General features: G+C 42.0%; 1 protein-coding gene across 1 annotated transcript; it reads left to right on the top strand.

The window, feature by feature from the left end:
• Positions 1-15536: 15536 nt before the first annotated feature.
• On the top strand, positions 15537-17639 carry LOC311142177 (uncharacterized protein; the record flags this gene model as incomplete). The annotated part of the gene is made up of 1 exon (XM_084177770.1): positions 15537-17639. One exon carries the CDS (start codon positions 15537-15539, stop codon positions 17637-17639), a length of 2103 nt encoding a protein of 700 aa, XP_084033896.1.
• Positions 17640-27673: the final 10034 nt, after the last annotated feature.

Here is a 27673-nt window from a genome sequence, read left to right as displayed (position 1 = left end):
ACTGACTGAGGAACTGGTGTTCCGGGCCTGTATGATGCCCATGCTAGTGCCCTACACTGGACCCACCACTGCCATCTTCATCGCTCCTCTCTTCTTTGGCGTGGGTAGAACAATGCAGCTTATAGACATTAGTAGACTGCTTGACATTTCCACCATTATTACTGTGGCCATCTCTGTCTCCCATCAACCGTTGCAGCCCATCTCCACCATTATTACTGTGGCCATCTCTGTCTCCCATCAACCATTGCAGCCCATTTCCACCATTATTACTGTGTCCATCTCTGTCTCCCATCAACCGTTGCAGCCCATTTCCACCATTATTACTGTGGCCATCTCTGTCTCCCATCAACCGTTGCAGCCCATTTCCACCATTATTACTGTGGCCATCTCTGTCTCCCATCGACCGTTGCAGCCCATTTCCACCATTATTACTGTGGCCATCTCTGTCTCCCATCGACCGTTGCAGCCCATTTCCACCATTATTACTGTAGGCATCTCTGTCTCCCATCAACCATTGCAGCCCGTTTCCACCATGTTATTGAACAGCTGCACCTCAGAGAAGACACTCTGGCAGTAATCCTGCTCTCTGCACGTGAGGCATACAGTTACAGAAGCCTTGAAACCAGACACGTGTAATACACGCATACACTTCAACATACAGATATACCCCACCCCTTCATTTAAGCTTGAAATCTTGTGTCTACACAGCCTTCATATTCATCAGGACAGGTGAGTGTGTGTGTGTGCCTCTTTGCTTGACATCATGGGAAAATCAAAAGAAATCAGCCAAGACCTCAGAAAAAAAATTCAGTCTGGTTCATCCTTGGGAGCAATTTCCACACGCCTAAAGGTACCACATTCATCTGCACAAACAATAGTACGCAAGTATAAACACCATGGGACCATGCAGCCGTCATACCACTCAGGAAGGAGACGCGTTCTGTCTCCTAGAGATTAACGTACTTTGGTGCGAAAAGTGCAAATCAATCCCAGAACAACAGCAAAGGACCTTGTGTACGCTTGCAACGCCAGGGTTGTGGGTTTGATTCCCACGGGGGGCCAGTATGGCGAAAGAAAAAAAAAATGCACTCACTAACTGTAAGTCGCTCTGGATAAGAGCATCTGCTAAATGACTAAAATGAAGATGCTGGAGGACAAAGGTACAAAAGTATCTATTTCCACAGTAAAATGAGTCATATATCGACATAACCTGAAAGGCCACTCAGCAAGGAAGAAGCCACTGCTCCAAAACCGCCATAAAAAAGCCAGATTACGGTTTGCAACTACACATGGGGACAAATATCGTACTTTTTGGAGAAATGTCCTCTGGTCTGATGAAACAAAAATAGAACTGTTTGCCCATAATGACCATCGCTATGTTTGAAGGAAAAAGTGGGTGCCTTGCAAGCCGAAGAACACCATCCCAACCGTGAAGCACGGGGGTGGCAGCATCATGCTGTGGGGGTGCTTTGCTGCAGGAGGGACTGGTGCACTTCACAAAATAGATGGCATCATGAGGAAGGAAAATTATGTGGATATATTGAAGCAACATCTCAAGACATCAGTCAGGAAGTCTTCCAAATGGACAATGACCCCAAGCATACTTCCAAAGTTGTGGCAAAATGGCTTAAGGACAACAAAGTCAAGGTATTGGAGTGGCCATCACAAAGCCCTGACCTCAATCCTATAGACAATTTGTGGGCAGAACTGAAAAAGTGTGTGCGAGCAAGGAGGCCTACAAACCTGACTCAGTTACACCATCTCTGTCAGGAGGAATGGGCCAAAATTCACCCAACTTTTTGTACCCGAAACGTTTGACCCAAGTTAAACAATTTAAAGGCAATGCTACCAAATACTAATTGAGTGTATGTAAACTTCTGACCCACTGGGAATGTGTTGAAAGAAATAAAAGCTGAAATAAATACTACTATTATTCTGACATTTCACATTCTTAAAATAAAGTGGTGATCCTAACTGACCTAAGACAGGAACTTTTTACTTGGATTAAATGTCAGGAATTGTGAAAAACAGAGTTTAAATGTATTTGGCTAAGGTGTATGTAAACTTCCGACTTCAACTGTATATATACCTTTACCTTTCATACTGAATGTTTGGTGACTGGCCAGTGACCATAGCTACTAAAACTCTTGAACATAGGACTTCTTTGAATTTGAATCAGAATGTCTATACCCCTGTTTTCCCTCTCTGTCACACTGTTACATTGGTCCATTTTGGTGTGTTTTTGGTCTCTCTCTTCAGGCCATTTGGTGGGCCCAGTGCTGTGCCACTCCTCCCTCCCATGGGCTCAGCCCTGGAGTACCCACAGCGCTGCTTGGTGCAGTCCTCTTTCTGATCCTCCTCTTCCCTCTAACTGACCATTTCTTCTATGGCATAGCATCCATCTGCAGCCTAGCACCTGGCTCACACACTTTATGCTCCTGATGCCACCATCAGCTCCTTACCAACATGCTTCTCAGTGAGTGCAGTCTTGTATGTTCGCAGTGAGAGACAGCTAGGCTGGTTTCTGAATCTACATCTTGCATGCTCCCTTTTCTTTGTTAGAATCTTAATGTTTCCCTTTGCGGTTCTTGAGTCAGACAGTCCAAAACAATTTCTACAATCTCCATCCTATGTGGCCTCATATTCCACTGAAATGTACTAGTGAGTTTAGCCCATTATGATGTTAAAACTATACACATGCTCATTTGTAATCCAGCTCCCAGCATGACTTTGCTCAAAAAAGAAAAGAAAACAACTGTTTTCTACTTGGAATATTTATGTTTTGTCTCCAGAGTATTTTAAATGCCAATAACAAATATATTCAGCTGGTTCAGTAGCTGTTTCACACATATGGTTGTTGGTGCATTCCCCTGACACACTTTAGTGGGGAACAATGTAAGGTTTTACTGTCTGAACAGGGGACAGAGTTTTTATCACCGCTTTAGCACAGAGGGAGGTGTCATTCCATAAATCATACTCTCGTAAACTCTTAGAGAGAGACAATACTAAGATCAATGGCTAAATCGTTTTATAACCTAGATTGCCTTAAGTTGCCGAAACTGACTGTGAATACTAGCTTTGCAGCCCTAAAATGGTTCTCCAGTTGTAGATGTCTGCCCCTACACCCCCCTAAACCACTGCGTCCCAGTCCCGTCTTGGTCCTGGAGGGCCACAGGAGCTGCACATTTTATTTGTGTCCCAGTGTAAATTAATCAAAGCAATGCTGGGTAGAATATCAGCCACCAGAAAGATGTTTTATTGAAAAGACACTCAAATGTGGAGTATTATACAGAGCAATAACATCCCAGCTGTGCAAGAGCAGACATTTCCTGAATGTGTGAAAATATTTCCTGTGTATTGTGCTATTGGAATCCCTACTCTCCAGTACAATGCACAAAGGCTGCTGTACACTGACCCTGTGCCATGTACATTTTTCAGAAATATGTTTTGAATGTCTATAAAGCTCTCTGAATGGTCTTAGAAGCATTGGTTTAAGATGGTTTCAGCCTGAAAACTAGTCTTATTTCCATTCTCTCTGTTTTCTCAGTTTTGAGAGAACCTGGCTCAGAGAGGCCACTCAGGAAGACTCAAGGTCCAGGAAACTTTCATTCCAGCGTCCTCGTGAGGCACTGTGGAAACAGTACAAGTTCAAAGACGCCGCATCACAGAGCAGTAACTGGAGACTGCCTGGAGTTTATTAACATATGGCAACCGTCGAGCTAAAGTCCCACTAATAACCAGTCCACAGGCCAAGGGCCCCCAGAGACATCCCAGTGACCCACAGGCAGAGGGTTCAGGACCACAAGCAGAGATCAGTGGGGTGTGTATGTGAGCATGTGCATGCTTCTCTGTGCATGAGTTTTTGTAAAAAATACATATATTTTGCCATATAAATAAATTGTCCCTTCCCTATTATATGAATAAAAGAGAGAGAGAGAAAGAGAGAGAGAGAGTGAGTGAGGTTAAGAGGCATACAGATGCTAAACAAATCAAGAGAGAACTGTCAATTAAATCAAGAGAGCTCTGTTAACCACTGTCAAACAATAAAATAATCATCGGGAATGTTTAAAAATCTAGAATGTTGAATCACTTGGATATAATTATGCAAAGCTAGCACAATATATACTCAAAATCAACTATAGGCAGAAAGGTTTCATTATGCTCAAGGTCCATTGCATATTATTCCAGAACCAACCATTTAGTCACTTAGAAGATGCTCTTGTCCAGAACGACTTACAGTAATGAGTGCATACATTTTCATACTGGCCCCCCATGGGAATCGAACCCACAACCCTGGCGTTGCAAGCGTCATGCGCTACCAACTGAGCCACACAGGATGCTCAATAATCTGTTACGGAAATATGAAGCATTTCGACAGGAGAACAGTGTAGAGCATGAACATGGTCCTTTTGCATCTCCCAGGGTAACCAGTATCAAGGGCACCATCCACCCTCTCCTTTTGAGAGAAAGTCTGTGATTCCCGTAAAGCTTTAATGTGGCATTCCCTTTTCACCTCCTATTGTTAATGCATTTACCATGATCCATTCACATAGTCCTTTTATAGTCCTTCACATAGTCCTTTTATAGTCCTCCACATAGTCCTTTTATAGTCCTTCACATAGTCCTTTTATAGTCCTTCACATAGTCCTTTTATAGGCCTTCACATAATCCTTTTATAGTCCTTCACATAGTCCTTTTATAGTCCTTCACATAGTCCTTTTATAGTCCTTCACATAGTCCTTTTATAGTCCTTCACATAGTCCTTTAATAGGCCTTCACATAATCCTTTTATAGACCTTCACATAGTCCTTTTATAGGCCTTCACATAGTCCTTTTTGCCTTTTCTTCCAGCCCTCAGAAAGGCAGAGACAGACACATTGATGAGTGTGAAATATGGAAAAGCTGAGACTCTCATCTGGTAAATGAATGATCTATGAGTCATTTTGTACCCAGAATATTCTCTTACTACAATGATTCCTTTCAACATTACTTAAGAGAGGAATAATGATAGCCCTTTGGAAAGCACAGCAACAGAAGCTGTTACTGCTGCTGCTTACAACTGTAATCATTTGGACATGGAAATCTGTATTACTGGATTTATTGTAACTCACTGGAATGATACATCTCTAAACTCTTTCCAGTACACAATGCATTCATCTAGGCATCATACTGTAGTGTTGTGAAATAAAATATGTGCAACTGTGAGTAAAGAATGTACAGAACTATAAAGATTAGATTAAAACTTCAGCAAGAGCCCTATCTCAAATGTTATGGCAAAGTCCTGTATTGAAAAGAGGTTGTGATGATCATCAGAAATGTAAATGAACTCTTCATGGGTGAAAGTTTGAAAGACAGAACAAATCAGTCTCTATGGGTTTGCTGCTCAAGTAGGACAATCTTTATAAATCTTAGCCACCCACTGATACACAAACACAGATAAAGCATTACATAATATCCCACCAAAGATAAGTCTTAATAGCTAGCCTAAAAAATGTTGATGAAGGAAACAGATATATCTTAATGTGTTGGACAGAGATTTCAGTGTTGGCCAGGAATCTGAGTCTTTTCCCCTGTTAAAAAAGCACTCAAACTATCTGGGAAGTATTAAGCACTGCAAGTAGAGGAGGTTCTCCATTTCCCCCTCTTTTTGCAAGAATTGAGATTGAACAGAGTTAAGACTGGAGGACAACATCTGCCATTCTGGTAGCTGTCATCTCAGCACTCAAAACATAAACACATGTCTAATTACACTATAATATGGTCGTCCTTTATAGGCAGATATAGCCTCCACTCATCTCTTCTAGCAAGAACCCAGGAGGCTTTAACCCCACTGTAGCTGGACTACATTTATTTGTGCTCTCACACTAGGCTATGTCTGCAGCCTTAGGTAGCTGTGTGTACCATAGAGATCCTATCATTTATTTGTCATTCTATGGTGTGGACATTTCCCATAGTGATAAATAGGGTTCTATTAGGGAGCTCATTATAGCTCTATTATGTTGACACTCCACCCTGATGGGACGTCTAAGCCCCCGTCATTAGCAGTAGGACCCGGGGTAATAAACAGGTAATTCCACAATGGACACGACTCCCTGAAACTTCTGTTCATGGTCAAGGTTTCAATGTTGAATGAGTGCTTGGTGACTTTTAATTTTTGAATCTGAATGTGGAATTATTGTTTGTTGAAAGAGTGATTCCCTGGAAAGATTTGCTTTTGAATTGCAAACTGTTTGAGACAGGGGGAGTATAAGACGTGTATATAATTATTTTATTTTTCCTTTACTCCATACCAAAATCAATGGGAATTTGTTCCCTTCCATTAGTTGACCACATGGCTTTAGTTAACTGTTTCAGTATGTCTAATGGGAGTCCCCAGCGGCAGGGTTGGGGAGTTACTGTTTACATGGAATCAGTTACATGGAATCTGATTAACTGTAATCAGTTGCATTACCAGCTAAAATATTGTAATAAGATTACAAATACTTTTGAAAAACTAGATGATTACTTCTTGGATTACTTTTTATTCAGAAAGGATGAAAATATACATTGATACATTTCTGTTTTCTCAATGACATTCAATTCAGCTTTGAAAAAAGGTGTTTGTTCCTCCTGAGCGAGTCTGACCACAAATCTGAGACCAGTATGATGACACACCAAATGTGTTTGATGGATCCTTTTTGTGTTCTTCTAATGCCTCTTATTAAAGGCCCAATGCAGCTGTTTTTTATATCAATATCAAATCATATCTTGGTAACAATTAAGTACCTTACTCTAATAGATGTCCATTAAAATTGGAAAAAATTGCTTTCCAACTATTTCTCAAGCAATAATTTTGCTAGGGCTGTCTGGGAGTGGTCTGAGTAGGGAGGGGAAAACTGAAAACTACTATTATTGGCAGAGAGGTTTGGACTCTCTTTGTTATTGATCGTTAACCAATTTACTGCATGGTTATGTCACCATGGAAAGCCGAAACTCCCGCCCATGCAAATCTGCTGATTAGAAGGTGTAGATTGTATTTTCAACCAGAAGCTATCAGGAAATAACACTGGCCACATTTTTTCACACTTTTACAGTTCATCAGCTGTTGTACAATATGATATAAACACAAGAAAAACAGAATTTTGACTGCACTGGGCCTTTAAGGGACATATAACTTAACGCCTCATCCCAAAAACTTCTATACCTACAAGCCTTTTATTTCGATTATGCATTTTATTTGAATTTTTGGTAAAATGCACCATGTTTTCCTTCTTCTTTGTGTAAATCTCGAATCATGTGTTTATATCTCTCTTAAAAATCGGATGATGTTTTTTGTATGCTTTAGTTTTATAAACATTGAAAGGGGGTACTACAAGCCTCTCTGGGTTTCTTACCTCTCCTGCACATTATTTTTGTCTAACTTTTAAACTTTTATTATATTGTTTTGTATTTTCTTATGTGAAAATAAATAAATACAAATAAATAAAAACAAGGGGAAAGTAATCAGATGACGTTACTGAGTTTGGGTAATCTAAAAGATACATTACTGATTACAATTTTGGACAGATAACTAGTAACTGTAACGGATTACATTTAAAAAAGTAACCTACCCAACCCTGCCTGGCGGCTGATGCATGGTGCCTGGAAGCCAATGTGAAGGACATGGACGAGGGTATGGGTGGTCTGACCAACACAAGCAAACAGCACTACGGTTTACATCGATACAAGATGTGTGAATTTGGGCATCAACTTTGTCCTTTGTCAGAAAAATCTAGGAACAAGAGGATACGTAAAGTAGTACTGTGACTCAGAGTAGGTCTACTGAGCAACTAAAAACAGACTGGGACTGAGTACCTGCGCTATTTTAATATCTCCAGGGTCCCTTCATACAGTAGGATTAGCTAGACAAAGGCAAGACAACCAGCCAGAAATCTATTTCATCTATTGTGCCTTTGCACTGCACTGCACACCAGACAAGGTCTGAGGTATGTGGAAACTGGCTGCCTGGTCCATGGAGACGGAGGCAGCACATGGTTTACACATAAGCAGCAATAACATGCTATATGCATCAGTGGGGAGGAGCGAAAGAGGATGAGGGGGGTAAGAGAGGTCATGGCAGTCTATACTCCACCTGGGACCTATTCAATAGGATGATACGTCTCAGCATATTTACTGTACATAGAAGAGGAATATACACATACTGTATATGTGTCAGAAAACGCAATGGCCATAGTGTAAATGGCCATAACGTTTTGAGGAAGCCCAATGCTATTTAATCCGAGGGGGACCCCAGTGATTCTAGTATATTTTGTATGGAATGGATTATCTTCAATGTTGAGTGGATAACCATATCTGTTCTATCTATTGCAATTCTAATATGCAACTCCAGAACTCCTTGCTGAAAAAGGCAAAGGCTGGATTCTGGCTAAATTTGGAAGCAGGAGGAGCTAACAGATCTGAGACTCTCATGCAGACTAATTGAAAAGCAGAGAAGGAGAAGGAGAAAGAGAAAGAGAAAGAGAAAGAGAAAGAGAGAGAGAAAGAGAAAGAGAAGGAGAAGGAGAAGGAGAAGGAGAAGGAGAAGGAGAAAGAGAAAGAGAAAGAGAAAGAGAAAGAGAAAGAGAAAGAGAAAGAGAAGGAGAAGGAGAAGGAGAAGGAGAAGGAGAAAGAGAAAGAGAAAGAGAAAGAGAAGGAGAAGGAGAAGGAGAAGGAGAAGGAGAAGGAGAAGGGAAAGAGAAAGAGAAAGAGAAAGAGAGAGAGAGGGAGAACGAGAAAGAGAAAGAGAATGAGAAGGAGAAGGAGAATGAGAATGAGAATGAGAAAGAGAAAGAGAAAGAGAAAGAGAAAGAGAAAGAGAAAGAGAAAGAGAAAGAGAAAGAGAAAGAGAAAGAGAAGGAGAAGGAGAAGGAGAAGGAGAAGGAGAAAGAGAAAGAGAAAGAGAAAGAGAAAGAGAAAGAGAAAGAGAAGGAGAAAGAGAAAGAGAAAGAGAAAGAGAAAGAGAAAGAGAAAGAGAAAGAGAAAGAGAAGGAGAAGGTGAAGGAGAAGGAGAAGGAGAAGGAGAAGGAGAATGAGAAGGAGAAGGAGAAGGAGAAGGAGAAGGAGAAGGAGAAAGAGAAAGAGAAAGAGAAAGAGAAAGAGAAAGAGAAAGAGAAAGAGAAAGAGAAGGAGAAGGAGAAGGAGAAGGAGAAGGAGAAGGAGAAGGAGAAAGAGAAAGAGAAAGAGAAAGAGAAAGAGAAAGAGAAAGAGAAAGAGCCAGCCACAGACAATCTTTCTTTCCTCCGTCTGAGAGCTGCACCAGAGAGGTCCGTATGGGTCTCTGGGCTCTGTCTTTGAGCTGGTCAGATTTATAATGTCCTGGCGTCCTCCCGGCTGCTAGTACAAGGTCAGGAGGAGAGATGTGGGGCTGAACACCCCTGCATTTTCCGTCAGTGTCCCAGAGGGTTAGAGATAGATAGTCTAGTCTAGTGTGTACTTGGGCAGATGTCTGCTCTCAGTGGTTTTCTTTGTTTTACCATTCCTATTGGTTGCCTAGTTGATTCATAGATTGATCCAAGTTTTGATAGCCGAGTTTGGGGGGAAAACAGGTCTGGTGACTAAAAAAGGACTAAAACTTATCGCCACACACTGTAGCCTACATACCATTCCAACATGGAAACACCAAGTTTACAAAATGAGATGTACTGAATTTTAAAAATATTAACCACTGTGACTCAGAGGCGTAGGCACGGGTGGGCCAGGCCCACCCAATCAGATTGAGCAATGCCCTTTGCACGTCTGTGTTCTAAACGGGACATTATTTGTCTTTTTACCTAAACATGCAAACACCATCAGATAGAATACATAGCAAGCAGTGCACTGGGTTAGTCAGATTTTATGAAATATAACAGAACAGATTAACTGGAATGACATTCACTCTCACGGGATGGGTTGCCAAAAATAACTAACTGAAATCCACACCCCCAATAAGCCATGAATATGACTGCATTGAGGCATATGTCACCATGCTTCAATGGCTATATGCACCATGCCACTGCCTATTTCATATGTTAATTTAGAGGGCCGATTCAGCCTTAGAAATGTATGCCTTTCCTACCCATGCCTTTCCTGTGCACTTCTCAGTATTTGGTATTCAGACTTACCTTATTCAGTCACGTAATGTGCTCTGCAGGTGTAGCTACCTTGCGTGCCCTGAATTGTGTGCTCTGAATACATTTCATTCAATCACTGAAAACCCTTTTTTTGTGAATTTTTCATTCAATAGGGTTTTCAGTACATTTATCTTAAGCCATCCCTTTAAATACGGTGAACCTTTTAGTTAGAATTTTGTTGACAGACTCACTAGAATATATGTGGAGAACGGGTTCAGAATATTAGGGATCAATTAAAGAAAGCCATCTAAATATAAGCATATTCGTCTCCGTTTCAGCACCAATTGGTCGATTTATATTCTGATCTTGTAGATGATTTAGGTTGAGGAAAGTATTTATGAATAATAAAAAACAGGTTTGGAGAGCCTGAAAACGGTGGTATGATTCATTCTTCAACCCATTGTAATGTTGGAAGGTTAGTGTACATATAATTATAATAGGGAGAACGGTGTACAATAGTAGGCTATACCCTCGTCTATTGCCTGCACTACCCATGGAACTGTGTGATGACACGGCCAAGTATTGCGCCATGCATCGGGTTGAAACTGTTCCGGCTTGTTCTGCGCTTCCATGATGATTTAATTAGCCTACATGTCTTTTATGTATACAGTGAGGGAAAAAAGTATTTGATGCCCTGCTGATTTTGTACGTTTTCCCACTGACAAAGACATGATCAGACTATAATTTTAATGGTAGGTTTATTTGAACAGTGAGAGACAGAATAACAACAAAAGATTCCAGAAAAACGCATGTCAAAAATGTTATAAATTGATTTGCATTTTAAAGAGGGAAATAAGTATTTGACCCCTCTGCAAAACATGACTTAGTACTTGGTGGCAAAACCCTTGTTGGCAATCACAGAGGTCAGACGTTTCTTGTAGTTGGCCACCAGGTTTGCACACATCTCAGGAGGGATTTTGTTCCACTCCTCTTTGCAGATCTTCTCCAAGTCATTAAGGTTTCGAGGCTGACGTTTGGCAACTCGAACCTTCAGCTCCCTCCACAGATTTTCTATGGGATTAGGTCTGGAGACTGGCTAGGCCACTCCAGGACCTTAATGTGCTTCTTCTTGAGCCACTCCTTTGTTGCCTTGGCCGTGTGTTTTCGGTCATTGTCATGCTGGAATACCTATCCACGACCCATTTTCAATGCCCTGGCTGAGGGAAGGAGGTTCTCACCCAAGATTTGATGGTACATGGCCCTGTCCATCGTCCCTTTGATGCAGTGAAGTTGTCCTGTCCCCTTAGCAGAAAAACACCCCCAAAGCATAATGTTTCCACCTCCATGTTTGACGGTGGGGATGGTGTTCTTGGGGTCATAGGCAGCATTCCTCCTCCTCCAAACACGGTGAGTTGAGTTGATGCCAAAGAGCTCGATTTTGGTCTCATCTGACCACAACACTTTCACCCAGTTCTCCTCTGAATCATTCAGATGTTCATTGACAAACTTCAGACGGCCCTGTATATGTGCTTTCTTGAGCAGGGGGACCTTGCGGGCGCTGCAGGATTTCAGTCCTTCACGGCATAGTGTGTTACCAATTGTTTTCTTGGTGACTATGGTCCCAGCTGCCTTGAGATCATTAACAAGATTCTCCTGTGTAGTTCTGGGCTGATTCCTCACCGTTCTCATGATCATTGCAACTCCATGAGGTGAGATCTTGCATGGAGCCCCAGGCCGAGGGAGATTGACAGTTCTTTTGTGTTTCTTCCATTTGTGAATAATCGCACCAACTGTTGTCACCTTTTCACCAAGCTGCTTGGCGATGGTCTTGTAGCCCATTCCAGCCTTGTGTAGGTCTACAATCTTGTCCCTGACATCCTTGGAGAGCTCTTTGGTATTGGCCATGGTGGAGAGTTTGGAATCTGATTGATTGATTGCTTCTGTGGACAGGTGTCTTTTATACAGGTAACAAGCTGAGATTAGGAGCACTCACTTTAAGAGTGTGCTCCTAATCTCAGCTCGTTACCTGTATAAAAGACACCTGGGAGCCAGAAATCTTTCTGATTGAGAGGGGGTCAAATACTTATTTCCCTCATTAAAATGCAAATCAATTTATAACATTTTTTACATGCATTTTTCTGGATTCTGTCTCTCACTGTTCCAATATACATACCATTAAAATTATAGACTGATCATTTCTTTGTCAGTAGGCAAACGTAAAAAATCAGCAGGGGATCAAATACTTTTTTCCCTCACTGTATATATATATATATATATATATTATCAACTGTTACAAATGATCCTCAGCAGCAACAACACGAACATGACAGAATTTACAGAGGAAGCAAATGAAGGTAAACGAAACAATGGAATTAAATGGAATGATAATGTAGGTTATACCAACTGAAGGGAACTAACTAACAGTAAATTGGCAGTTTAATATGTGTTGTTATTAGGCCTACTGACGGTCGATACTGATAGTGGCTAATATTTAACATGATAGAAATAGGAAACAGAGAAAGTCAGGGTAGCCTATAATTAAGAAATTTGAGAGTGCCCATTACTGCAAGTTAAAAGGTCTTACAATTGTAATTCTGCATAATGGCACAGCATTTCATTAAATTTACTGTGGGAAAGTTAATATGTTGATATGCTTCAGTTTGCTGCCATATGACTGTTTCACATTTGACTGTTTCACATGGATTACTAATTTACCTAGCTCTTATCAATAGCTCTTATCAATTTGTAAATTAAAATGCATGGAGAATGGTGTTATTTCAATGGGGAAAAAATGATTGCAAATGTTCCTCTTTGCCCCATGGCAAAATGTGTAAAATTGCAGGAAGTTAGCTGCTTTTTTTTGGCCGACACACATTTTTGCTGGTACTGGATCACTGGTATTACATAACAGGGATACATGTTGCTGACGTTGTGAAATTGTGTACGCCATGTCAGCCAAGCTAAACAAATCCCAAAGAACAGAATGATCCTGTCACGCCCTGGCTCTGGGGACTCTTGTATGTTGAGCCAGGGTGTTAGTTTCTTTGTGTAGTGTCTATGTTTCGTTTTCTATGTTCTGTTCTAGGTTATGTGTTTCTATGTTTGCCGGGGTGGTTCTCAATCAGAGGCAACGAGAATCAGCTGTTGCTTGTTGTCTCTGATTGGGAACCATACTTAGGCAGCCTGTTGTGCACTTGTGTTTTGTGGGATTGTGTTCCGTGTTGGTTTGGGTTCATGACCGAGGACGTCACGTTTCGTTTTGTTGTTTTGTTGTTTTGTATTTTGTATCGTGTTGCTAGTACACTATTTAAGAGATGTACGCATATCACGCTGCGCCTTGGTCCAATCATTATGACGATCGTGACAGATCCAAAGCCAGTGTTAACATAACTTACATTTTACATTTACATTTTAGTCATTTAGCAGACGCTCTTCTCCAGAGCGACTTACAGTTAGTGAGTGCATACATTTTTTTTTTCATACTGGCCCCCCGTGGGAATCGAACCCACAACCCTGGCGTTGCAAATGCCATGCTCTTCAATGTGAACTGCACTTTCAAACTATGCAAAGATAAATTATTCAGTGTTGCCAGATCAGTGAAAGAAACCATTCTATTAGTAAAATTAACAGAAGTTATTTATTTAGTTAGGATTAAGTTATTATAAGTTAGTTATTTCATTTTTGGTCATGTGTTCATCAACACCAGGTGGAGGAAGCTCAAGCTGTAGAATGGATGTATGCATGGCTTTGACAAAAAATAATCAAGAGGTGAAATTGTAGAAAATGTATTGTAAAAAAGGAGAAGAAAAAGTGAGATTAAAGGGATTTCATGCTTGATAAGATCTGCAGAGTTGGCCTGCAGGAAGTGACCTCATACAGCTAAAGTTTCCTATTTGTTTGCATTGAAACTCCAGCCAGTGGAGCAGGTCAATCTGATACACACCTGGAACTTCCTGAGCAGATGCCCTTACATATTATACAGACATACATAGAGGAGCAGACCAAAGTGTTGTTTCCCACCACTATGTCAACAGATAAGGGCAAGGGCTAACCTGACCTTCACATTGGTCATTCCAAAATGAAAATGAATTGATGACGCTGAAGGTCATGTGCCTGAAATAACCTACAATACAAATTCAACCAGATATCAACAGCAGGAAGACTCATTCCTCTATATGTGTAGTATACTAAGCCCTCAGCATGGTACTGTATCTAACTGACTAGCATTATGGAAAACATGATCAGGTAGCCATCTGAAAGGACATTATCCTGAACCCAAATTGTTTGACTTGGAAAAGACCAGTAAGATTTTGGACTGTTTGAAACATACTGTATTTTGCCCCGGGGATGGCCAAAAAAAGCAAGCTAGGCTATCTGCTGCAAGAGTTATGCAATAGTGGGCCCCAAAGCATCAAAAACAAAAGGTATACTTAATTTACAGACTATAAGAGAATAGATTCAGAGAACAATAACAGCCATTGCTTGAACTGTGACTGCTGGATGACCTGTACACTGGTACAGTTCCTACTTGTATTGGGAAAGCCACAATTAACTTCCTTGCTCCTTTTCATCCTGACCCTAAAAAGCTCTGTACACGAAAAAAAGATTTGTCTGCATACTTTTCAATTTCCCTCAGATTTTGTAAACCTGCGTAGTCGCACATCTTGGTCCAATCATCCAACACTCTACCAATGTCATAATTAATTTTGTCCCTCCAGTCTTTTCACATTTTCAGGCGTCAGGAGAGTGCAGAGGATGAACTATATTCATATATTATGAATAAATCCAGCCACACATAAACTTTCTAAATGTCACAGCCAACAGACCTTTAAAAAAGAGATCAGATGTTTACAAGAAGCTAGACATGGAATTCAGTACCCGTGATGGAGTGTCTCACGGTTGAATATACATCAGAAAGAGAATGGGAAAAAAATGTCTAAACGACAAGAATATAGGAAAGATCAGTGGCTAGAACAAAGACAATGATTTATCTGAGTTGGCACTCTTCATTCGTCTGAGAAACTGGGGAAATGAAACAGTTTCCATTATTGTGGATGGAGCTGAAGTAGTTGATGTGGGTGGGGGTGGTTGGTAGCAGGGTTGCGAGACATTCCCTTAAAGTTATGAAAACCATATGGCACAAGGGAAAACCACCGTCCAGCACAGCAGCCCCCCTGCTCCACACACTCAGTCATTCCCCGCCCCCTCTTCCAAAAACATACAATCCTTTTTCCTTTACGTACCCTCCCTCTTTCCTCCCTCCCCTCTCTTTTCATTCTCCTGCAGATCAGTTAGAATGCTGCTACCAAGGCAGAGGTAGAAAAGCAGGGAACTCAGGAGAAGACCTCTGACTAAATGTAAGAAAAGCGTTTTGTTTGGGGAAAAGTGGTGGAATATTCAAACAAAGCTGAAATAAACTTTTTTTTTTTTTTACTTGGAGAGAGGTGTAGGTTGGTGGAAAAAAAGATGATGGTACAGATGGGGGAGATGATCTGTGCCTTGCGCTCCTTTGCGCTTTTGGCGGTGCTGTGTGCCTGCTGGCCTCCCTGTACTCTGGGACAAGAGCTGCAGGAGCAAGATTCTCTCTGTACTGCAGATGGCTGCTACGCCATCTATTTCCAACGCAAGACCTTTCGGGAATCTGCAAGGTTCTGCAAGGACAAAGGTGGTTCCCTGGCAACCCTAAAGAGTTCTGAGGAGGCGGCTGTGGTCCATGAGCTACTGTCGTCTGTGGAGCAGCGCGGCCCACGGGTCAGGGTCAGACTGTGGATTGGGCTCCATCGCCAGCCCAGGCAGTGCTCTACCACACGCCAACTCAGGGGATTCCAATGGATCACAGGTGAACAGGACACGCAGTACACCAACTGGCTGAGAGCGGACTCACCAAGTACCTGTGCCGCGCCCCGCTGTGTCGTCATGAGTGTCAACACTGCTGCTGACACCCGGGAGCACCACGACAACTTCAAGTGGCTGGATGGCTCCTGCTCTTTGGCTGTGGATGGATTAATGTGTCACTACACCTACAGGGGGATGTGCCCATCTCTGAAGAGTGAGGGAGGGGGACCTGCCCTGTATACCACCCCTTTCAGCCTGCTCAGCACCATCCTCACTCACATCCCCTTTGGCTCAGTGGCCACCCTTCCCTGCCCAGATAATGAGGACAGCGTAGGAGACCAGTCTGTTCTTTGCATGCTGAGGGAGGATGGGAGTGTGGGCTGGTCAAAGGATGCCCCCCTCTGCTCTGAGGGCCCCCAGGACTGGTGTGAAGAGGAAAATGGTGGCTGTGAGCATTTCTGTCAGAATGCTGACACACACTATTACTGCGAGTGCTCTGAAGGCTTCACACTGACAGAGGACGGCCTGACCTGCCAGCCGAACCATTCCTGTGGCACCGCCAACTGTGAGTTTGAGTGTGAGGAGACCGCTAAGGGATTCCGCTGCAAATGTCCAAATGGATACCTGCTGGCACCTGATGGTCACAACTGCCTGGATGTTGATGAGTGTCTCCAGGCACCCTGCCTTCATATATGTGTCAATGCTCCTGGGACATTTGAGTGCCGCTGTAATGAGGGCTATGAGCCTGATGAAGATGGCGAGTGTGTGGATGTTGATGAATGCAAAGATTCCAGTAGCTGTGAACACAGATGTGAGAACACACCTGGTTCCTTTGCCTGCCACTGCCGCCAAGGCTACACCGAGCTGCCTGATGATCCAGGCTTATGCCAGGACATAGATGAGTGCCAAACCTCCACAAGCTGCCACCAGAAGTGTCTCAACTATATGGGTGGGTTTGAGTGCTATTGTGAGGCAGGGTACGAGCTGCAGTCAGACCAGTACTCCTGTATGGCCATTCCAGAAGGTGATGATGAGTATTCATCCACAGCCACCTCATCCTACCAAACCTCCTCCTGGGTCCCCAAATTCCAAGACTGGGTTACAGACACCACACCTTTGGAGTGGCTGACAGAGCAGACAATCCTTGAGAGGCTTCCGACTGACCTGGGCTGGTTTACAGAGGCCCCACAGGAGGAGACAACCACTACACTGGTTCCTCCCAGGCCGTCGGATGACCATAACTCACATTGGGATGTCCTCACACGGAGAAAGCCCGCTCAGAGCACTGTCACACCCTCACCCAGCTCCTCCTCCCAGGAAGATGATGACACTCAAAGCCAAGCAGGTGATCCCTTAGTGGTGTCCAGGGTTCGTGACAGCCAACGCCCAACAGTCCAGATTGACAGGGGGGCTGGGAGAGTGGTAGAAACCCCAGACATTGACTCTGATGTTAAGGCCACCACCACCACACTCAGAGTCCCACCTCCAGCCCAAACAACAGCGTTTGCCTCAGGGGCTGAGCGGCCTGAGAGTAAAGGCAAAAGGAAGCATGACAAGAGCTGGCTTCTAGTAGCACTCCTGGTGCCCCTGTGTGTTTTCATTGTGGTGATGCTGGCTCTGGGTATTGTGTACTGCACTAGCTGTGCTGTAGAACAAAACAAGAGCATCACTGACTGTTACCGCTGGATCATCACCTCCAAGTCAGATGGAAAAAACAAGGCGAAATCTCGTGCTTGACCAATAGAGGGGATACTGACTTTTTAGTGAACAGTTCTGAAAGAGGAGGATGAATAAGGGACAGGGTTGAATAAAGGACACTGACAGGATCCAGACCGCCCATCTGATAGCCTCTGCCGTTATCACTGTGAAACTGGACCCCTGCATACTCCTGTGGAACATTCTAGTGTCTCTGAAGTCCATGTAGGAATAATGCTTGTTTTGGTACTACAAAAATCATAACCACTTTTAAATGAAGTGGTGTTTTTTTTAGATGTTGTAAAGATCTGATAAATGGTCATGAGGACAGGGGATATGACGTTGCCGAGAGGAAGTGGTTCCTATTTCACTGCTGGTGCTTTTTTGACCACCATCAGAAAATGTCTTAAACAATTGTTAATTCAACAGGTGCTAAAGTTAACAACATTATGTAGTGTAGATCTCGTTATTGAGGTTGCTCATAATAAACAGAATAAACTTCAGAGTACTAATTTAAGAAACCCAGATGAGAAACAATCCCATAACATTAATTGTATGGAGGTGAAAATAAATGTGTTGCAGTTTGTAATGTGTACCCACGTATATTAGTTAGGCCTAATTGAATGATGTCCTTCTAGATACTTTGCACTGAATATGCATTGGAATTTAATAAAATCAATCAACCATTGCTGTTTTGTTTGATTGATATACCACATACCGGGAAAATGATTATGAATATTGTGCACCAAGAGGAATTCATATTTTTGTTTTATCTGCCTCTTTTGCCTTTTATTAGGAAACAGCGCCCCCAAGCAGATTTACAACTATATCACTTTCACTAACCAAACATGTGGGGTTCTCTTCTCATTAAGTCTCTAACTATTAGGTCAAAACAATGATCAGTACTTTTACTCAGCTTATAATAAGTAATAGTACTATAATAGCTTATCATATCCATATACTTATTTTTCCTAATTTTGGTAACACTTCCTATGAATACCCTCTTTATAATGCATTAGTATATTTTATAATTCAGTATGATATGCATGCATTAGAGAGAAGGGCTATTCCACGTTAAGAGTATGACGCGAAGACTCTGATTCTTCACTTTCAAAGTATGCCAAACAAAAACCATTGATTGCTAAGTTAAACAAACCATACAAGGACTACTTTTAACAATTTCCACATACATTTTTACTAAAACACATTTACTCAAGGATGGCGGTAAAATCTCCCTCAGTTTTTTATGTGACCATGTTTTTCTAAATCTCAGTTATATATCTACTTCGAATTAAGATTCAAAGATGTCTGCAGAAAGAATTGGGTGTCAGCTATGATATGACACCTTGGGTTTGAAACAATCTATTTTGGTTATTGATCTACAATAAGTGAAGTGGATTAACACCCGGTAACAGAATGATGGTAACACAATGACATCATGGGTCCCTGATCTGTACTAAACAGAAATGCATAGCCTAATTATGAATGGCATTCTCTTCATGGTGATGTATCCTGAATAGGTACACAAAGGTAGAAAATTGTATGTTTGGATATTATTCTACACATTGGCTATTATTGTAATGAGCTCCGGCCCCAAAGAAGACCACATTTGATTAGTCAGGACTGGACCAAATCTGTACTAATCATAGACCACTATATTTCACAAGTTGGGACATCACAGTACAGCACAGTAGAGTACAGTTGAGTACAGTAGAGTATAGTTTAGTACAGTAAAGTAGAGTACAGTACAATAGAGTATAGTACAGTACAGTACAGTACAATATACAGTACCAGTCAAAAGTTAGGACACACCTACTTATTCAAGGGTTTTTCTTTATTTTTTACTATTATTTACATTGTAGAATAATAGTGAAGACATCAAAACTATGAAATAACACATAAGGAATCATGTAGTAAGCAAAAAAGTGTTAAACAAATCAAAATATATTTAATATTTGAGATTCTTCAAATAGCCACCCTTTGCCTTGATGACAGCTTTGCACACTCTAGTCAATATTTCTTAAATTTACAGAAGGCAAATAATTTATGCTAAACTAAACAGTGTTGTGTTCGAGACCACCTAAAGCAAGCCGAAACCGAGTCAAGGCCGAAACCGGGAGGGGGACAAGGGGTCCGAGACCGAATCAACACCGAGACTAGAAAAATGCGAGTCCAATTCAAGACCATGATTGTAATTTTGTCAAATCGGCACCATAATAAGAGTTCAAAATGTCCAGTATTTCTGTGTTTATATTTCAGAAGAACATAGGAATTCTTTAGTCATTCAGAATGGTGAAAAAATGCATGCTGAGGCTAAATAGAGCCACTCTACAAATGATCACTAACCCAAACACAGTGGGGAAAAATGGGCCTTCTACGCCTTCAGAGAAGGGCTAAGGATTTATACAATAATAATAACTATTATTATTATAATTATTATACTATTATTTTCAATGATGTTTTGATTTAATCTCTTCAGTTTTTTTTTTAAAGGAAAGGGTTAACACTGAAGATAAAAAAAGATTCAATCAGGAGCTGGGGAGATAAATCTAGCTACCTATGTCAGCCATTGGCTAGGCCATCAGAAGCTAGATAGAAGGCATCTGCCCTGTATTAGGGCAACATTTTGGAGTGACAGTGGAAACAACCAATCACATTTTGACTTGTAATGGTTGGGACCATTTTTACAAAAAACTAATGGAAACTTCTGCCTTCTCAAAGGTCAACAGGTTACTGCACAATAGTGAGCAGTAGTTTTTCCCACAGTCTAGCTAGCTATTTTTTGTTGTAGGCTAGTTTGCAGCGGCTGCAGCACGTGTTATCGAAGAGGATGTTGTTGCTAATTTGTTAGCTTCTCCCTTTTCAAGAATAACTTTCGACAAGAAGTTAACCTTATACTGCAGTGGGCTGAATCAGGGTCACACAACAAAAGTATACACCTCACACACATGGTTATGGGCTTAAAAAAAGACACCTGTACCATGTCAGATATAGAGTTGAAATGTATAAAAAAAATTGTTTGCATCCCAATATGCTACTTTATTTAAACATCGCAGAAGACTGAAATATAACAAAACTGTTTGACATAGAAACACTGGATTTTCGTCAGGTTTTTGGAAATAATCTTTATTAATTATGAAATTATGAAAATTATTAATAACCTTCCACCCATGAGGACAAAGAGGGCGCTTTTGGTCATTGACGGCAGGAAAGGGTTGTTTCAAATTATCATCACCTGGCTAGTGGAACTGTGTTTTTTGTAATAATAATGTATTGTTTTTGCTCAATCTGTTTGGGTGGGCCTGTGTACACCCAGGCCACTCATGCCTACACCCCTGATTCAATCAGCTCATGATGACTGAATTGCCATCACAAATAGCCTACTAACCAAGACTAAGGGCCAAACTTTTTCAATACCTGGTTTGCATACCCATTGTTGCCTTAGTTAGCATTTACTGGTAGATATCATAAATTGAAACGTCTTTCCTACCTACACTACCGCTACCGATTATATTCTTCTGTGAGCTGCTCCATGCCAAAACCAGTTGAGAGCTGCGCGCTCTTGCTGCCTGCAGATGCTATTCGGCTAAAACTAGGCTGTGAGCGGTGCGCATGTGAATATATATTGTGTAGGCTACTTTGTGCAAGATTTCACTATAGAATTTTAGCTTTCATTTGACACCAAATGTTATGTGCTCCTATCAACTTCACGTTAGCTGATTTAACATCTGCTAAATATGTGTATGTGACCAATAACATTTGATTTGATTTAGTACTTTTTACATTGAAATGCAGCATGCCCAGTACTAGCCTAAATGACCAGGCTGTATAAAGTCTTCGCCTATGTCTTGCTTTTGTAATTCATAATAGAAATAAATGCTGTTATAATTCATAATGTAAAGCACTTTTTGCAGAGTCACAACACTTGCAAAAGTAATGGTTGAAAAAATATTTGTCGACGAGGATGGGATTCGAACCCACGCGTGCAGAGCACAATGGATTAGCAGTCCATCGCCTTAACCACTCGGCCACCTCGTCAGTTGAAATCACCGCAGAAAAAGATCCGTTTATATATAGCTAAAAAAGCTTCACTGCTTAGCAGCTCTTCGATTTCTTTGCATCAGTATATTAGCTACTGTAATGAAGCTAACATTTCACACGTTGCTTTAGATTTATACAACATGCTGAGGTGCGAAAAGTAGTCCCTCATCTCAGTCAGCTGCCAGTGTGCGGTGTGACAGACAGGCGGGAGCGAAACATTTGACGGAAATGCTAGCTAGCTTTAAATTATATTAGCTAAGGTCGTAAAGAAGTTCAGTATGTTCAAATCTTAACTTGTTTTTTTAATAGAGGTAATTTTCTCTCATGACCTCTACAAGCCAGAATGTTGTATACATTTTTATTTTAATGTACTACCGGTTGTCCGTGCGGTTGGTCCTTTTGGCTGTAAGAATGAGCGAATGTCCGCAGGAATGTATAATTACATCAACATTTCAAAGTGCTGGTAATGCGTTCAGATTTATATCACCTGAAGCATGCGCACAATATAAAAATATATGCACGAGAGGAGACGCATACATACTTGCCGAGATCAAGCTGCAAGTGTTTAAATGGTTCTGCGCATGCTTCGGGTGATATAAATTTGAACGCACTACCAGCGCTTTGAAAAGTTGATGTAATTATACTTTCCATCCTGTGTATATATTGCCTCACATTCCTACCGCCTAAAGGACCAACCACACATCAATGCAAATCAACTTCGGGTTTCCAGGTAACATTTGTTCCAGAATAAACAATAGTGTTAGCAGGATGAAGTTCAAGTTATCCATTCAGTTTACAACGTCCATGTGCCAGTGCTGACTTCAATAGCTGGTCTGGATGCATACACATGGGCATGTTGGTTTGAGAGCTGATTCGTGCCCCAGGTTGTGAAGTATCATCCAGGAGGAGGTGATCTCTGACCCCTAAAGGAGGAGGATGTCTTCTCCATCCATGGGGATGTATGGAGCCAATGAATCCAGGTCCAGATCACATAATTCCTGCAGGGAGGGAATATGCAATTAAAAAAGTAATTGAAAAAGACCCTAACATCACAGTTGATGCTATCCATTTTAGCCCAGGTTTTACCATGAGCAAAGAGATAGGTCTACTTACCGAGTGGGGGTTCATGTTCATTTGATCCTCTAGGTCAAACTCTGCATAGCCCTCATAGGTTTGGATCTCATCGTAGTGTTCTAGATCAGATTGGGACGAACATAACAATTCAATGTCACAAGTCCCTTAACACCTCTTCTGTTGGATGCAAATCTTTTTCTCTTTATGGCTAATTGTCAGCTGAAAGGACGGACCTGGAGCTGGTATTGTTGTGTTGCGTAGTTAATAAGGGCCTCTGCCCATTCTGCAGGGTGTGCCCCACCTCAATTTCAGGGTTTCAGAGCCTCAGTAGCGGTCCTGTTTGCTGCAGCCAGAACGCCATCTAGCGCCACATCACTGTGGTGAGATAGGGCAGAGGGACAGGTACAGAAAGAAAATAGCTTTACACCAGATACGATCCATACAATTAGGCAGCACAGGGCACAAGGGATTTTACTTGTAATCAGCAGAACAGATACAGTATCTAGTCTAACTAACCTCCTATCCACACAGTCTTGGTAAGAGTTGCCATTGATTAGATGCTTTCATTGGACCCCCACCCCAGAATCACTTCTCACCTGAGAATGTAGTTGATGCAGACAACACTGGGGCTTCCCAGTCAGGTTGTTGGACAACACCGATGCATCCGTCTCTGCCCACACATAACCACCACCACCTTTCAGCAGCAGACGGTACTTGCCCATTGTAGCCTGGCTCTTATAGAGCACTTTCCCGGACACATGATCACATATCAATTTAACATGGTCAGAATATACTAGTGATATTAACAATCAATGTTTGTGTTAACGTAAAACATTTGAACCCAGATTAACCCATGATTTGAGGTGACTCACAGCTCTGGTTAGCTACACTATGAAATGGTGGTGATATGTGAATGGTTCCATACAGCCATTACACAGTAGGTAGTGTAAAGCATAGCACAGAGAATTCTCGACAACCTTTACTTGGCGATACTTCCTCAATTCCCGACTTGGAAGACAACACGTCTTCTAAACTTCCATGTCTAGTTGCAGGGGGTTCGTTTGAATTTAGAAAATGCTCCGTTATTACATTAAATCAATGTTTTGCTTCATTAAGTAATCCAATGCCACCATCTTGTTTATTTCAAATCTTCTCTCCTTGATTGAGACAGGTGGGTGAGAGTGGACTTGGATGGGTTTTACAAGATGACGGAAATGGATATTCTGTTTGAAACATGACGGAGTGTCAGGGTAAAGATGAGAGCACAGATAGTGAGAATGAGTGGGTTGTAGTGGCAAAAAAGAAAGGAAACATGAAGTAAAGGCGTGGTGAAATCCAAGCCTAGAATAGACATGTGGCAAGTAAATGCCAATGGGAAGAGTATCGAATTGCCAGCGGAGGTTATACACTATACACAAAAGTATGTGGACACCCCTTCAAATTAGTGGATTCAGCTATTTCAGCCACACCCGTTACTGACAGGTGTATAAAATCGAGCACACCGCCATGCAATCTCCATAGACAAACATTTGGCAGTAGAATGGCCTTACTGAAGAGCTCAGTGACTTTCAACGTGGCACCGTCATAGGATGCCACCTTTCCAACGAGTCAGTTCGTCAAATTTCTACCCTGCTAGAGCTGCCCTGTCAATTGTAAGTGCTGTTATTGTTAAGTGGAAACGTCTAAGAGCAACAACGGCTCAGCCGCGAAGTGGTAGGACACAGAAGCTCAAAGAATGGGATCACAGAGTGTCTGTCCTCGGTTGCAACACTCACTACCGAGTTCCAAACTGCCTCTGGAAGCAACTTCAGCACAATAACTATTAGTCGGGAGCTTCATGAAATGGGTTTCCATGGCCGAGCAGCCGCACACAAGCCTAAAATCACCATGCGCAATGCCAAGCGTCGGCTGGAGTGGTGTAAAGCTTGCCTCCATTGTACTCTTCGAGCAGTGGAAACGCATTTTATGGAGTGATGAATCACGCTTCACCATCTGGCAGTCCGACGGACGAATCAGGGTTTGGCAGATGCCATTAGAACGCTACCTGCCCCAAGGCATAGTGCCAACTGTAAAGTTTGGTGGAGGAGGAATAATGGTCTGGTGCTGTTTTTCATGGTTCCAGTGAAGGGAAATCTTAACACTACAGCATACAATGACATTCTAGATGATTCTGTGCTTCCAACTTTGTGGTAACAGTTTGGGGAAGGCCCTTTCCTGTTTCAGCATGAAAATGCCCCCGTGCACAAAGCAACGTCCATACAGAAATTGTTTGTCGAGATCGGTGTGGAAGAACTTGACTGGCCTGCACAAAGCCCTGACCTCAACCCCATCGAACACCTTTGGGATGAATTGTAACGCTGACTGCGAGCCAGGCCTAATCGCCCAACATCCATGCCCGACCTCACTAATGCTCTTGTGGCTGAATGGAAGCAAATTCCGGCAGCAATGTTCCAACATCAAGCAGAAGAGTGGAGGCTGTTATAGCAGCAAAGGGGGCACCAACTCCATATTAATGCTCATAATTTTGGAATGAGATGTTCGACGAGCAGTTGTCCACATACTTTTGGTAATGAATTGTATGTTGCAATTGTGGTGGGTGAAGGAGACATAGGTGGCAAGAGAAAGGGCTGGCTTGTGTGTCTCCTATCATGTATCAAGTGTGTGCCGAAGGAATGTTGTTGAAGAATCTGAGGATATACAGTGAGGGAAAAAAGTATTTGATCCCCTGCTGATTTTGTATGTTTGCCCACTGACAAAGACATGATCAGTCTATAATTTTAATGGTAGGTTTATTTGAACAGTGACAGACAGAATAACAACAACAAAATCCAGAAAAACGCATGTCAAAAATGTTATAAATTGATTTGCATTTTAATGAGGGAAATAAGTATTTGACCCCTCTGCAAAACATGACTTAGTACTTGGTGGCAAAACCCTTGTTGGCAATCACAGAGGTCAGACGTTTCTTGTAGTTGGCCACCAGGTTTGCACACATCTCAGGAGGGATTTTGTCCCACTCCTCTTTGCAGATCTTCTCCAAGTCATTAAGGTTTCGAGGCTGACGTTTGGCAACTCGAAACCTTCAGCTCCCTCCACAGATTTTCTATGGGATTAAGGTCTGGAGACTGGCTAGGCCACTCCAGGACCTTAATGTGCTTCTTCTTGAGCCACTCCTTTGTTGCCTTGGCCGTGTATTTTGGGTCATTGTCATGCTGGAATACCCATCCACGACCCATTTTCAATGCCCTGGCTGAGGGAAGGAGGTTCTCACCCAAGATTTGACGGTACATAGCCCCGTCCATCGTCCCTTTGATGCGGTGAAGTTGTCCTGTCCCCTTAGCAGAAAAACACCCCCAAAGCATAATGTTTCCACCTCCATGTTTGATGGTGGGGATGGTGTTCTTGGGGTCATAGGCAGCATTCCTCCTCCTCCAAACACGGCGAGTTGAGTTGATGCCAAAGAGCTCCATTTTGGTCTCATCTGACCACAACACTTTCACCCAGTTCTCCTCTGAATCATTCAGATGTTCATTGGCAAACTTCAGACGGGCCTGTATATGTGCTTTCTTGAGCAGGGGGACCTTGCGGACGCTGCAGGATTTCAGTCCTTCACGGCGTAGTGTGTTACCAATTGTTTTCTTGGTGACTATGGTCCCAGCTGCCTTGAGATCATTGACAAGATCCTCCCGTGTGGTTCTGGGCTGATTCCTCACCGTTCTCATGATCATTGCAACTCCACGAGTTGAGATCTTGCATGGAGCCCCAGGCTGAGGGATATTGACAGTTCTTTTGTGTTTCTTCCATTTGCGAATAATCACACCAACTGTTGTCACCTTCTCACCAAGCTGCTTGGCGATGGTCTTGTAGCCCATTCTAGCCTTGTGTAGGTCTACAATCTTGTCCCTAACATCCTTGGAGAGCTCTTTGGTCTTGGCCATGGTGGAGAGTTTGGAATCTGATTCATTGATTGCTTCTGTGGACAGGTGTCTTTTATAAAGGTAACAAACTGAGATTAGGAGCACTACCTTTAAGAGTGTGCTCCTAATCTCAGGTCGTTACCTGTATAAAAGACACCTGGGAGCCAGAAATCTTTCTGATTGAGAGGGGGTGAAATACTTATTTCCCTCATTAAAATGCAAATCAATTTATAACATTTTTGACATGCGTTTTTCTGAATTTGTTTGTTTGTTATTCTGTCTCTCACTGTTCAAATAAACCTACCATTAAAATTATAGACTGATCATTTCTTTGTTAGTGGGCAAACATACAAAATCAGCAGGGGATCAAATACTTTTTTCCCTCACTGTACGGTGTTGCAACTATGTGCGTGAAATCAAGTTCCCATTCCCTGTAGTGCCCGGTTCCTTCTCAGGCCCCAGAGCCTGTAGGGATCAGAGTTTACATTTGAATCTGACTAAAGGAGTATATTAAGTATACTTTACTAAATAAAACGAATTGTTTGAACAACAATGTGCTGAAAGTGTAGTTTCACATAATTTAAATTTTATTTAACCTTTGTTTGACCAGGCAAATCAATAAGAACTGATTCTTATTTACAAGGATGGCCTACCAAAAGTCAAAAGGCCTCCTGCGGGGACGGGCTGGGATTAGAAATAAATACAATAAAATAAAAATAAAATAGAGTTCAAAACACACATCACGACAAGAGAGACACCACAACACTACATAAAGAGAGACCTAAGACAACAACATAGCCTGGTAGCAACACAGCATGACAACAACATGGTAGCAACGCAAATATGGCAGCAGCACAAAACATGGTACAAACATTAGTGGGCCCCGATAACAGCACAAAGGGCAAGAAGGTAGAGACAACAATACATCACGTGAAGCAGCCACAACTGTCAGTAAAATTGTCCATGATTGAGTCTTTGAATGAAGAGATGGAGATAAAACTGTCCAGTTTGAGTGTTTTTGGCAGCTCGTTCCAGTCGCTAGCT

Source organism: Coregonus lavaretus (assembly GCF_964263955.1).
Source record: "Coregonus lavaretus genome assembly, chromosome: 15".
Classification (NCBI taxonomy): domain Eukaryota; kingdom Metazoa; phylum Chordata; class Actinopteri; order Salmoniformes; family Salmonidae; genus Coregonus; species Coregonus lavaretus.
This window is presented reverse-complemented; position numbering and strand designations above follow the sequence as displayed.